The sequence below is a fragment of the Erigeron canadensis genome, chromosome 9 (assembly GCF_010389155.1).
Source record: "Erigeron canadensis isolate Cc75 chromosome 9, C_canadensis_v1, whole genome shotgun sequence".
Lineage (NCBI taxonomy): Eukaryota > Viridiplantae > Streptophyta > Magnoliopsida > Asterales > Asteraceae > Erigeron > Erigeron canadensis.
In genome coordinates this window covers 24,004,660-24,018,463 of record NC_057769.1, presented here as the reverse complement: position 1 = coordinate 24,018,463, position 13,804 = coordinate 24,004,660, and the positions used below count along the sequence as shown (strand labels likewise).

General features: G+C 35.8%; 3 protein-coding genes across 4 annotated transcripts; all 3 read left to right on the top strand.

Moving 5' to 3' along the window:
- The first annotated feature begins 1,002 nt into the window (after positions 1 to 1,002).
- On the top strand, positions 1,003 to 4,861 carry LOC122582037 (putative tRNA (cytidine(34)-2'-O)-methyltransferase). Its single transcript, XM_043754381.1, has 7 exons — positions 1,003 to 1,218; positions 1,314 to 1,432; positions 3,657 to 3,725; positions 3,896 to 3,954; positions 4,087 to 4,147; positions 4,222 to 4,275; positions 4,524 to 4,861. The coding sequence occupies exons 1-7, from the start codon at positions 1,053 to 1,055 to the stop codon at positions 4,800 to 4,802; spliced, it is 807 nt and encodes a 268-aa protein (XP_043610316.1). The 5' UTR covers positions 1,003 to 1,052; the 3' UTR covers positions 4,803 to 4,861.
- A 1,416-nt stretch (positions 4,862 to 6,277) lies between these two features.
- Positions 6,278 to 8,876, top strand: LOC122583056. Of its 2 annotated transcripts, XM_043755495.1 has the most exons (6): positions 6,278 to 6,315; positions 6,467 to 6,522; positions 7,754 to 7,866; positions 7,950 to 8,104; positions 8,182 to 8,549; positions 8,625 to 8,876. In XM_043755495.1, the coding sequence occupies exons 3-6, from the start codon at positions 7,765 to 7,767 to the stop codon at positions 8,666 to 8,668; spliced, it is 669 nt and encodes a 222-aa protein (XP_043611430.1). In that variant the 5' UTR covers positions 6,278 to 6,315; positions 6,467 to 6,522; positions 7,754 to 7,764; the 3' UTR covers positions 8,669 to 8,876. The 2 variants fall into 2 exon arrangements, 1 of the variants encoding a protein (XP_043611430.1); XR_006321304.1 differs by lacking the exons at positions 6,278 to 6,315; positions 7,950 to 8,104 and having other exon boundaries at positions 6,423 to 6,522.
- Positions 8,877 to 9,897: 1,021 nt separating this feature from the next.
- On the top strand, positions 9,898 to 12,323 carry LOC122583377. Its single transcript, XM_043755789.1, has 5 exons — positions 9,898 to 9,990; positions 10,576 to 10,863; positions 10,949 to 11,160; positions 11,485 to 11,762; positions 11,863 to 12,323. Exons 1-5 carry the CDS (start codon positions 9,898 to 9,900, stop codon positions 12,321 to 12,323), a joined length of 1,332 nt encoding a protein of 443 aa, XP_043611724.1.
- The last annotated feature ends 1,481 nt before the right edge of the window (positions 12,324 to 13,804 follow it).

The following is a 13,804-nucleotide window of genomic DNA, read 5'->3' as shown; positions in this document are numbered from 1 at the left end:
ATAAACATCCTTGTTGTGGATAATCTAACAAATTATTTAGAACAATCTTCTTAACATTGATATGAAAATCATTTTGAACCACATATTCTTCTTATTATTAAAATATTACAAATTAATATACTTCCTTCATAAATTTCATATCAAAAATCATACATCCTTAGATGGAAAAAAAATATAGGTAGTATTAAACTTTCGTTCTTTTTTAGTACTAAATGATCATATATACACACAAATGATAGTTAAAGACGGAGCCCGTCATGTAGATCATCTCATCACCGATTACCCTGTATGACCTATTACCTCTATGACCTTCATTTTCACCGGCTACTCTTTATTAATACTCTTAAGGCAAAGCCCGTACAATATCCTTATAGTGTTACTAACTCGGATTAAAAAAATTTATATTGATATCTTTTTTAACCGATTTAACAAAATAAATTCTTAAAAGAACAAGCTAAAAGAAAATAAAAATGAACCGAGCCAAAATCAAATACAATAATTTCTGATTAAAAAATGAAGAGTTCGATTCGGATTTTGATCTTCGCCCAAAAGGCCAAAACTAACCCAAATTGAACCTTGCTCATTAAACTAAGGATGTGTAAGGGTCAAAACCTGGTCCGATCCACGACCCTTGAAAGCATGAAAAATGGAACCGTGACCCGGCCCGTCAATGTCCGGGTTGGGTTCGGGCGGGTCACGGGTTTCCTTCACAAATTTTTTTTTTTTGCTTCACCCAACTCGGCCTGGCTCGGCCCGGCCCGACCCATCAAACCCGTAACCCATAAATGCACTAAAAACTGACCTGTGTCCCGGCCCGTTAGTGTTTCGGGCGGGTCGTTTCCAAGTCGACTCACGTGTTTCGGTCCAAATGGTCATCCCTACCCCAAACAAACGAACAATAGTCTCGATTAAAGAACCATAACAAAAAAGAAAAAAGAAATAGTCGAGGGTACCAAAGTTGATTAACCATATAACTTCATCCACTTGGATTAGAAAACATTTTTATCATCAACACAAAAACTGATAGTAGAACAAGATTGAAAGCTTTAAAAATGGAGACAACACTGGGTTTTTGTTACAACAATAAAACCCTAGATTTCATGACGACGCCGTTTTGCTTTCGGTCTTTAGTAGCAACTCCTCCTCCATTTCGTCTTCAACAATCATTTTTACTTCATTTCAACAAAAAATTCAATTCCTCCCCCTTTTGTTCCCTATGTATATATATTTTCTCTTTCTATCTCTCTATCTCATTTAATTGAATATTTTTGAATTTTATTTGATATTTTTGAATTGTTTTATTATTTTTGTAGCTGAAAGTACAAGTACAAGTAAGGAGTGTTTGGTTAATAATGAAAGAATTGGTGTGGTGGGAAGTAAAGTGACTCATGAGAGGGGTAAATTTCTTCAAGTTGTTTTGGTTTCACCTCAGGTAAAAAAAAACTTATTTCCATTCATTCGTAGATATCGAAAACACGAAAATAAACTATTTTTTGTGTTTTAGTCCCAACTGTCGAGTCAAGCATTTTGCATCTTGATACATTCGTTTTTGGCGAATGGGAGAGGTGAGATGTAGACAATGAGGATTGAACCCCGGACCTCTATCAGAAGACGGAATTGGGTAACTTTTGTACATTTAGAAATAGGAATAAATGAAAAGACTCCCTAAGTTTACTAGTTATGCATATGGTAGTACGACTTAACTAATTAAACTTCTGTGAAAAATGGGCATTTAAGATCCGAAAGCAACTTATAGTGGCCATGATGACAACAAAGTACAAATGTGAACGGAATTTAAATTTTAGATGTCGTGAATATCAATTGGTATTGGTCACAATATAAAATTAGAGAGTCTGATGGAGACACACATGGTTGATTTGATAGTGATGAGGCGCTTGTGTTCAACAGGTTCCTTTTTAATGTGTTGTCTAATCCTTGTGCAATTAGCAAAGAACGGGATGGTTACGAAGCTCCTTCGAATGAAAAAGTAATGTTTTGCTTGATGAATCGGTTGAAGACTTATAAAAGGGGTTGAATCTATTTAAAGATACTAGGCATCTGTAAGGCATTTCTATCATATTTAATGGGTGGTCTAACGGAAAGCGTGTTGATTAATGTGGACTTTAACCAATAATGTGTGTTGTACTGTAAGCGTATTAAGCCTATCCTTGTCTTTTTATAACATTATCCTAAGTGTAAGTTTCTTCATTACTAGAAACAGAAGATTTTGTATTCTAGTATAAGGGCTTGTGAAATTTTTTGTGCAATGTTCACTAATCCAAACATTTGCACCCTCTGGATTTTAGCTATTACGAGAACCTCTATATTTACTCTGTTAAGCAATGTGTTACAATCGTTTTCCATATTCACCGCCCGAAATGAAACGAAAGCCAAATGTTCCTGATCCTAGGACACAAATGAATAATACTTGTGAGTTGTGACACCATTTTGTGAACCCATTCATTATGAAAACACCTTTTTCTTTATGTTGACAAAGATTAGAACATGTAATGCATTTTGTAGATGTAATTATATGTTGAAATGTTCCCCACACCTTACAGTTTCTCCTCCTTTTGTCAAATAAAAAATGACTCCCCCGGCGATCAATGCTTTTACTCTAGCTATAAGAAATTCGACAACAAACACACAAGCAAACAAAGAATCTAAAATAGCGTATATAGTTATAATAATAATGTCTTCAGGCCTCCTTACACGCCACCTTGGAGATGGTTTAGTTTTAGCAACAAAAGATGTTTTTTAGTTCTATTGTTTAAAATCAGACACTCTCATTTGCAAGGCTCCTAGGATGTAGAAAGAGTTGTACATCATATCTTTGTGCCATTAATAGGAACTGATCTCCGCCTAGACTTTTGCTTCCTCAGCAAACACCAACCCCTTCCCCTTGATGTCGTGAGGTTTCGTTGTGTCTTCAGATGGCCACAATCAAATATTAAACCCTCTCTCTATTACTTATTCTTTTTCTCGACCAATCTAAAGAAGCGGAAAGTGCGGGAAAGATGTAGTGGTACTGTGATAGAATGGCGTGTATTTTTTTGGTAGAAGTGGCAAGGAAAGAGGAGTGATGTGTTGCTCATTTCAGAGTAGTCGTGGGGCTGTGCCTTATGAGAGGAGTTAGGGTATCCCTACTTAGATAAACAAGCGAGGAGTCATAAGTGTCATAACTGGAATCTGTACCATCTAGATAGGAGTTGCTGAAGACATTTTCGGTTAAAGATGGAGAGTGTTTTAAGAAAATTAGTAAACATACGTTCCTATCAGTATACATAGTTGCGCTGCGTAGATACTAGTTATGTTCTCTTCACCCTTATCTAATATACTTTACTTTTCATAGATAAACCCTTGAAAAAGTTATATACTAGAATTGACGTTTTATTGGGAAAATCTGTAAATGCCAGAAATTTCTATTTCTCCTCCAACAATTCGGGAACACAAATTTTCTATAATGCAGAATGTAACTTGTGGGTTCGACTCTGGTGACCTTAATCATGAAAAATTGTTCAATAACTTTTATCATTAAGAATGAGCTTACAGTTGAGTTACAGTATAAATTTTATAAAAATTTTTCCCATGTTCATTGGAGTATACATTATAGGCATTGTTCGATCTGCTTCAAAAAAATCTATGATCATTTGCAGATTCCCGGAAATACGGGCTGCATTGCTAGAAGTTGTGCAGCATCAGGTGTTGGGTTGCACCTAGTTGAGGTAGTTACTCGTTATTTTGTTGTTCTAAGCTTATGTTGTAATTTTAACAGATTAGTTTAATTTTTTAATCTTTTTTTTTACCCAAGATCAATCGTTGTTAGGAAAGCATATTTTAATTTTTAAACTATTTACCCCTTGGACTATTAAATCATAATATTTTCCTCCTTCAGCCACTTGGATTTGAGGTGGACGATACAAAGCTAAAGCGAGCCGGACTTGATTACTGGCCGTATCCTTATTATTCAAATATGAACCAATGGGCATCACCATCCTGTACATCACATATGATTTAAAATCATTGGACTTGTATAGATATAGTATGTGTACAGTCATCTAGTTAAACCCTTGATCTTCACATCAGATATGTAGTCGTTAAAGTGCACCGCTCATGGGCAGATTTCCGTGACTACTTCAAGGAACAGGTATTTAAACCTGTAAGCTTTTGGTAAAGCTGTATTGTTTGTTCGTCATGACTTTAGTTATATGTGATGTACAGAATGGTGAAAAAAGGCTGCTGGCATTTACCAAAAGAGGGACAAACATTCATTCTGTAAGTCGCTAAGACTTGTTACCTTTTTCTAGATAATAATTTAGTTTTAAGTTGTTTAGATGGTATTTAGAAGTTTTAGTTTAGAAAGAAACCATATATTCTGACCAACCCGATATGTTTTGGCCCATACTAAAAAGTAAAAACTACTCATTTTGACCTGTTAGTGGAGCAATAAATTTTGCAACATCCAGACTTATGCCTCTCTTTTTTGGGCCTGGGCATTCACAGTTTGTGTTCAATGCATGCAGGACTTTTCATACAGGAGAGGGGACTGGCTCGTGTTTGGGTCGGAGACCACTGGGCTACCACCCGAGGCTTTACATGACTGCATAAATGAACCACTTGGTGGTGGTACACTTAAAATTCCAATGGTAGAAACATATGTAAGATGTCTGAATCTATCAGTTAGTGTTGGCATTGGTTTGTATGAAGCTTCAAGACAACTAAACTATGAGCAGTTAGAATCCCATAATGAACCCTGTAACCTTGCTCAAAATTTATCTTTTACAGAAGATGTATTTGCTTAAATTCCATAAATTTCACATGTTAGATCAGTCTCGTGTAAAAGGCAGTTTGTGTTTTTGCACTTGCCATTTCTTAGGTTTGGTCATGGGTTAGGTACTTAACTATCAAGCTTAATGGTCCACGCCACCAAACCAATGGCTGCCACAGACCAGGTTGGATGGACCCTTGATATTTTTAAATTTCATTTCTCATAATTTAGCTTTAACCGCATGTTGATCATTCTGAACAATGTCTAATTAATTATTGAAATTATTATATTCATATCTGGATTTCAGATATTTGTATTTTCAAGAGTTAAAAAAGGTAAGCTAATGGGAAAGGTCTAAGGAGTGTTCTCTTGACCTGGTCCAGTTTGATGAACTCTACTGGTTTTAAATTTCATCAAAAAATGGATTCAGATCATTGAAACTGATTTAAAAACCATCTACAAAACCGATTTAAGTAATATTTTAGGGGTTAAATATTTACGATCTGGTTCTTCATTTTATGAGGATGTCGTTTGACTTGTGATAGATAACTTAAATGCCAAAGCATTGTAACTTGAAAAGTCCGATGACACATATAGTAGATACTAGATACTCATAGATCATTAGCTCGATGGTTGAAAAGTCCTCGGGAGGACATAAGGTCTTTGAGCATTAGCTCAATGGTTGAAAGATCACCCCCCATACATAAGATCTTGTGTTCAAGCCTTGGAAAGGACATAAGGAAGTCTCTTTATGAGAGTTTGGTTTGGGTTTACCCAAGTTCAGTCTAAAGGGACAAGGTTTACGCCTATTAATCATCTTGCCTTCGGGCGGATTAGTAGGGGGTTTTCCCCCCATCGGGTATTTGAAATAGGCATTTCTACTTAGAGGGAGCTCTCTAGCGCTGATCTGGTTAAGACAAAGTATGCTAGATCTCTCGCTGTCGAATCGCGACACAAAGTTTTCAGCGAAATTCATCTTTCAAAAAAAGATACTCATAGATCTCCAATACAATGTAACTGGTACTAAGACCATTGCCAAATGTTTCATTATTTTCTTCGTTGGTCTCTTCTTTTCGGACACACTCTTGGGTTGATTTTCGGTTAATCGACTAAGGAGAGATGAAAGAAGTGTATGTGTGTGTAAGAAAAAGGGACAACGGCAATTGATGGAGTATGTCCGTTCAAAAGTATTGATATGATGCTGAGAGTTATTACAGTTTATAACTGAACTAATGGAAGGAGTGAACGAACAATTATATAATAACGTAACTTCTATTTTTCATCCTCTTATCAATTTTTCAACATTAATTATTACCTTAATTAACATAAATTGATTTTTGAACAGCAACTATTTTTTAAACTGTTTGGTGCAAGAATGGTCATTAGGATCTTTTCATATTTTTTACATAGGTTCGACGCCTGGCTGACTTTTTATTTTCCCATTTTCTTTTAGCTGTGAAATATTACTACGAGTTAGCAAACCTCTTTCTGAAAATTTACTCACTTTAGGTTTTTCATTTCGTCAAATGTTACTTATCTTACTTCCCGTAATTCACTACCCAAAACTGAAATTGTTGGATGCAGGAATCCTAAATATTAAAGTTATTGCTAAAAATATTTTCGATCCTTTTTTTATATTTTTTTGATACTGTAATTGCTTTTGGTATTCATATTGATATTCTCTTTTCTGAAATACAGGGGCGTGGTATATGATATATAATCAAACACCTTCTGCTGGTATCTTGAATAATTAGGTAGTTTACATGTTCTACTGAACTTACATTTTAATATTATTTATTCCAACTGTTTCATTATATGTTGTATATTTTCATCAATAATGATGGTTATTATCTTGGTCAAATTTGATTATATCGATTAATTTAGGGAGGTCAGGTTGTTTGTTTAGGTGTTGTATATTTTCATCTAAAATGATGTGTATTATGTTGAATTTATATCGATTAATTTGAGCTGGTTTATACTTTAGTTTAATGATTGTGGCCAATCGGCAGCTCTATTGTGTGATTCATATTATACAGATTTTAGATTAATAACAAGTGTTTGCCGGTGGGAAACTATTTTATATGGTATGATGGGTTCTTGAGTTGGGTAGTAGTTCGGGTCGGGTTGGACTATCTTTAGGAACATCAAGTTTATAGTAGTGTTCGAAAAGACGAAAAACATCTTCTTACCTTACATAACATATGACACTAAACATTGAACGACTGTGTGTTTGTTTTTGTTTTACCATCATCTTTACAAATTTACCCATATACATTACCAATCTACAACTATGAATATCCAAATAAAATTTGGAAAAGTAAAACTTATGTATAAGGGAGGAGTCAGGACATAATATTTCTTAATGATTATTAGTTTGATTTAGATGGTAACTTGGGCTTTATTATTTAGTTAATTAGGCTTTGTTGAAAGTCTTCATCAAATAAGTAAATGATCATTATATGAGCATGTGTCCATGACTAGTTATAACATGGTTCCTTGCAAAATTTACTACTTTTTCTATTAAAGTATATCAAAAACATAAAGTGTCCATGGACCTTGCAAGGCCATGGTAGAACCGCCCTTGCCGTTTGCGTAATTTTTTGAGCAACAAAACATTTGCTCTTCTTCTACAAATGTCACCTATACAGGCCAGCTGTCACGGCGCCAGGCACGTCAACGTTCATCTATCTCAAATGACACTTCCAGATCACATGCAGCTCAGCATTCGGAATCTTATGTTTTGACACAAACGGAAATAGAGAGATTTTCAAATGTCAACTTAGAATGTGATGTGTTTAAAGCTGGTTATGGAACTAGAATCAACACCTTCCCAGATTGTCTTAAGTTTTATAGTTAATAGTACTGCGAATATATTCATTCATATTACAACAATGTACTTCATCTTCAGAATTATTGTGCTTTTTTACATTATTTTACTTTTATCACATCTCTTACAAACACTAATAATATAAAATCTTGGAACAGGTCCCAGACCCATGAAGTTGGCAGCAGCAAGCAGCAACGAAATACAAATGACAGTCCGTCAAAACCCAGCAACAATATCTGAAATCAATCAAAAACAACCATCGGAATTATATGTAAGCTAACAAATCAGAAGAATATCACTTTAAACTTAAATTCATGCTTATTGCATTTAACTTTCAATCTGAACAAAATTCAGGGAACGACATTTACATGCGATGCCAGAATTCTATATATGATACCAACTGTTGACTGGTACAGAAATGCATGTCCTCTATGCTCCCACGAAATCTTTCCATATGGAGAGAATTGGCTATGCCCAACCGATGGCGAATTTGACCATGCAAAATGCATGTATCTCAGACTCGCACAAAACATACTAATAGATTAGTAATACAAACAAACAGACACTAACATGAGAACAATTGTAGGTACCAAATCTCTGCCATGATTCAAGACAACACTGGAGAATTGCAGGTCACAATAAACCACGAGCCAGCAACTTCAATGATTGGCATCCAATGTTCTGATCTCCGAATCATAGCGAGCGATCACGCAATACCACCGCATATTCTCTCACTTAAAGGCAGTTCCATGACATTCCATATTGAAGCACTACGAGAAGGCAGAGCTAACAGACTTAGAGCTGCTGTAAAGAAAGTAAGCGACACAAACAGGCATACAAGTCCAACAAATACAACCATTCCATCAGCAACAAGAACAACTCCAGCTCCCACGACACTTGGCACAACACAAACGCATAGAATGACAGCGAAAAGATTAGAATTCCCAACCCAAGGTAAAACCTAAACTCATAACATTCATGTATTGAACAAATACGAACTCTAAACAAAAATAATTTGCAAACATGCAGATACTCAAACCGGAGGCTCAAAAAGACCAAAAACCAAAGAGTAACACAAACAGGTTATGTAAGAGCACAAATATCGGCTTTTGTGGAACAAATGACAGCAGGCAAATCTGCACAACAACAATATATGAGAAGGTGCACTTAACCCATCTTTTGCTAAAAGTAGATTCTATCAACATCCTTTTTTTGTAACTAACAACAAAGATAACCTTTCGTCTATCCACTCATATTAACATCTGCTCATCTTTTAGTGAACTGTAGCATCCATCCTTTGTAACTAAACGCAACCGTTACTTTTAGGTTTGTTTTATTGGAAGGTGTGAATTACTCGCTAATGACAAGAGTTCTAGCATACATTGTCTTAAACGGGTTCGTGCTAGAGAGCCCCTCGTAGAGTAGATCCTCAATTTAACCCCTTGATGAGAAGGAGAAAACTTACTTAGGCCAACCATAATGGAAATTAAATACCCGTGGCTACCCCCAAATATGCCTAGCGTAAGACTTGGACCTCTTGTGTGAAAACAAGCCTTCTTGTCACCAGACCATTTGCTAATTTCAGATAGAAAATTCTACTTAAGAAAAAAAATGCTAACCACTTGGAAATGGTCTATAAGAATATTAGAGAATAAAGCAGTATCGATAGAAAAAATTGCTACTTAAGTAAATAACAAACAGATGGTGTTTAAAGAATACTTGCTTAATTAGAAATTGGACTCTAGCTAGATCATCAGCCGGCTCTTGATGTTACCTTCAATCTAAAATGATTTTTTATTTTATTTGTTTTTCAATATTGTCAGTTAAACTTTTTTCAAACATATCATCATCCCTGAGCTACACATCTATCTATGTGCTTTGTCTCTTCTTTTTCATTCTAACGGATATGATTTGTTGCATGGTAACACAATATATTTATATCGGGTTTGTACTACTTTTTGTGGCCATGATTAAGTCGAGCAACTGCAGGCAAGCGTTATATGATCCAACTTCTTGTCGAGAAGATAGTGACGCTCCTAGCACAAGGTACACTTGCATTAACACAACGCTAACCAAAAATTCGTGCGAAACTTTCCTGATTTACTGAGCAAAGAGTCAGTTTACAACCATCTCCGCCATCTCCACCTTGTTTGGATTGACACCTGACATGTTGCTTGAAATAAACCACATTGATTCACCGTTGGAAACTTTCTTCGTAGATAGAGAAGTTATTGTTCCCATTAGTTGTTCTTGCTCTGGTGGCATTTTTCAAAGTAGATTAAACTACACGGTCCATAGAAACATGACATACAGCAACACTGCTTGTGGGGTCTTTGAAGGATTGGTGAAAAAGGTCACACTCTTTGAGGAGAATCAGAATCAAGAAGTTATTAAGGTTGGTTATATTCTTACTGTCCCCTTAAAATGTGTTTGTCCAGATAATAATTATTAGTATTTGTGAAGATACAACTAGTGTATCTAACACTACAACCTCAAATTCCAAAGTAAATTCAGTTTATACAACAAAGTACAACAGCAAAATGAAGAATATATTGCTTAAGTGTTTGCAATATTGTAGTATTATGTAGTTTAGATAGGATATGTATGTAATCCATAGTTCAGGGTTCAAATGTGTAAATATTGTAACAGAAAGTTGTTAGGGACGGTTATTAAGTCTAAAAGGGTATATAATCCCCTTGATTGTATTTTTGACTTTTTCTATCTTCTGAATAATAATAAGTAAAAATAGTTTTCCCTCTCAAAGTCTTTCATGGTATCAGAGCAAAGATCCGGTGCCGGTGACCGGAATCGGCCATACTTTTCGATGAGTTCTTCATCAAACCTGTTCTAAATCTATTCCTCTATCTTCCGATATACAAATTACTCTACCCTTATCACTAATTCCTCTCAATTTCTAAAATCCCCATTTTTTCTCTCAAAACCCTAATTTTTTTTTATAGAAAAATTCAAAATTAATCAGATCAAGATGCCAGATACTACTCCAATCATACAAGCAACACAAATTACTCAAGAAACACTTCCTGATGTTGAATCAGTTCATCATCCTCTCTATCTTCATCAAACGGATCACCCAGGGCTCATTCTAATTGCTAAGAAGTTAACTGGTTCAGAGAACTTCAGTTCTTGGAAAAGATCAATGCTAATTGCTCTAAGTGCGAAGAACAAGATCAAGATTGTCACTGGAGAGTACAAAGAACCAGAAGCAACTTCACCTCCCAAACCTCTGTGGGAAAGGACTAATGATATGGTAATTTCTTGGATCTTGAATTCTGTTTCTGAATCTATTGGAAATAGCTTGAATTTCATACATACTGCTGCTGATTTGTGGAAAGAAACATTATGCACAACTAGATGGACATAGGATATATCAAATCACTGCAGATGTCTCACAACTCAAACAAGAAAATACTAATATTGAAGTGTACTATCATAAACTGAAAGGATTGTGGGATGAGCTAGATGCTTTAGAAGCACCATATGCATGCACCTGTAAATGCAGTTGTGAAAATGGTAAGATCAATGGTGAAAGGGAACAAAGGAAAAGGTTAATCCAATTTCTAATGGGATTAGATGACTCATATGCCAACATTAGGGGTCAAATTTTGCTTCAACAACCATTACCTAATGTCCCTAAGGCATAGTATGCTAAGACAGGAAGAAAAACAAAGGGGGAAGGGATTTTGCCAAAACCCTCCATCACACCTGCTACACTCTCAACCTATACTCCATCCAAGCCAAACTTTAACCAAATTCCACCTCAAGCCAATTTCAGACCCAAACCTAACTCTTTTCAACCAAATCTTCAACCTAAATTTACTGAGAAAAAGAGTCTCTTCAAGAAAGGAGTTTTCTGTGAGAAATGTAACAGGGAAGGTCACACAAAGGATGAATGTTACCAGATTGTTGGGTATCCACCAGGCCATCCTTTACATGGCAAATTCAAAAACCCTACAACACCTTTTAAAGGGAAAACTGTCAACTCTATCATCTCACATCCCAATCTCACCTCCCCTGTTCCTTACACTGGTATGGATAGTCCTGTCAATGTCAATTCAGCCTCTGCAGACAATGCAATGCATAGCAGGATGGACCAATTGCAAAATCAACTCAACCAATTGATGCTAATGATGCAACATACTACACAAGGTAATGTTGATGCTAATGATGCAACATACTACACAAGGTAATGTTTCCTTCCCTGAAGCCATTTATTCATTAATTTCTGCATGCATTTATCATTATGTAGCTTCATGCATTAAGGACTTTATAGATGCTTGGATACTTGACAATGGTGCAACTGATCATATTTGCATTACACTTGCTCTTTTCACCCATATAACAACTTGTCCCACTCCCATAACTGTAAATCTTCCCAATGGACAACAAGTTCTTGTCACTCAAATTGGTACTGTTAAATTACAGTCAGATTTAATCCTCCATAATGTCTTCTATATTCCTACCTTAGCTTATAATCTCATTTCTGTGAGGAAACTTGCCAAATCCACCAATTCTTCTATCATTTTCACTGATGAGCATTGTTATTTGCACGCCCATAAAAGACTAATCCCACTTGGTTCAATCTTACATGGGCTATACATCTACATTCCTCCCTCCAAGAGCAATTCCACCATTCTCTCAACTCAATCTTCCAGTTCTTCTAATCTTTGGCACTCCAAACTTGGCCATCCTTCTCATCAAGTCCTGTAGAAGATTTCCATTATTTCTCCTTTTAATTGTAATAGTGTACATTGTGATGTTTGTCGTTTGTCAAAACAACAATACTTGTCTTTTCCTTCAAGCACATCTTATGCTTCTGAGTTGTTTGAACTTGTCCATATGGACATCTGGGGACCATACAGACATCCCACCATCAACAAGTGCAAATATTTCCTCACAATAGTTGATCATTTCAGAGCTACTTGGGTTTATCTCTTACCCATTAAATGTCATGTGTTTTCCACAATCAAAACTTTTCATGCCTATGTTACCAATCACTTCAAAACTACAATCGAAAGAATTAGGAGTGATAATGGTACAAAATTTACCAATTTTGAACTTCAATCATTTTTCAAATTACATGGAATTATACATCAAACCTCAAGCCCCAATACCCCCTAACAAAATGCAAGAGTGGAAAGAAAACACAAGCATTTACTTCAACTAGCCAGGGCTATTCAATTCCAATATAATTTTCCAATTCACTTCTGGGGTTATTCTATTCTTGCAGCAACCTATCTTATTAACAGACTTCCCAACAGTATTCTACAATACAAAACTCCTTATGAGATACTTTATCATGAACCCCCTGAATATGCTCATCTTAGAATTATTGGATGCAAATGTTATGCTTCTGTCCATTCTACTGATAAATTTGCTCCAAGAGCAATTCCATGTTCCATGTGTCCTTGGTTATCCACACAACCAGAAAGGATATCTCCTCTATAATCAAGATACTCATTCTTCTTTTGTCAGCAGACATGTTGTTTTCCATGAATCTATCTTTCCATTCAAACAAAAACGATCCACTACTCCCATAATCTCTGAACCCTCTCTCCCTCCTGTCTATTTTCCACCTCCTAATAATGATAATTCTGCTCTGGTCACTAACAGTAATGCATCACACTCCAATTCTCACACGCCATCAAATAATAATTCTACCCCCTCCATCTGATTCATCTTCTAATCCTTCACCAAACCCCTCCATCCCCTCTTCTCTACCAACACCTCCCCCTTCACCACCCCCAATTCCCAGACAATCAAACAGAACAAAAATTCAATCCTCAAAACTCAAAGATTTTCAAGTAAACCTTTCAAAATTCCTTGTTAATTCAGTCTCATCCAAATATTCCATAGATAATTACATAAACTACTCTAATCTCTCTCATTCTTCATTTCAATTCATCAACTCCATTGATAAACAAACAGAACCCAAGACCAATCTCCAAGCATCTAAAGATCCAAAATAGATTGAAGCTATGTATAATGAAATAAATGCTTTAGAAAGTAATGATACTTGGACTCTTGTCACCCTCCCACCTGGAAAACATCAAATTGGTTGCAAATGGGTATTCAGAATCAAACACAAAGCAGATGGCAGCATTGAGAGATACAAAGCTCGTTTAGTAGCTCAAGGGTTCACTCAACAAGAGGGCATTAACTACAAAGAAACTTTTGCTCCTGTAGCCAAA

Coding starts and splice junctions, on each gene's coding strand:
- LOC122582037 (XM_043754381.1), top strand. CDS start 1,053: ATGGAGACAACACTGGGTTTTTGTTACAACAATAAAACCCTAGATTTC. Junction 1,433..3,656: donor TTGTTTTGGTTTCACCTCAG/GTAAAAAAAAAC, acceptor GATCATTTGCAG/ATTCCCGGAAATACGGGCTG. Junction 4,276..4,523: donor GAGGGACAAACATTCATTCT/GTAAGTCGCTAA, acceptor CAATGCATGCAG/GACTTTTCATACAGGAGAGG.
- LOC122583056 (XM_043755495.1), top strand. CDS start 7,765: ATGAAGTTGGCAGCAGCAAGCAGCAACGAAATACAAATGACAGTCCGT. Junction 7,867..7,949: donor AACAACCATCGGAATTATAT/GTAAGCTAACAA, acceptor AACAAAATTCAG/GGAACGACATTTACATGCGA. Junction 8,105..8,181: donor TTTGACCATGCAAAATGCAT/GTATCTCAGACT, acceptor GAACAATTGTAG/GTACCAAATCTCTGCCATGA.
- LOC122583377 (XM_043755789.1), top strand. CDS start 9,898: ATGACATACAGCAACACTGCTTGTGGGGTCTTTGAAGGATTGGTGAAA. Junction 9,991..10,575: donor AGAATCAAGAAGTTATTAAG/GTTGGTTATATT, acceptor AAAATTAATCAG/ATCAAGATGCCAGATACTAC. Junction 10,864..10,948: donor GGGAAAGGACTAATGATATG/GTAATTTCTTGG, acceptor ATTTGTGGAAAG/AAACATTATGCACAACTAGA.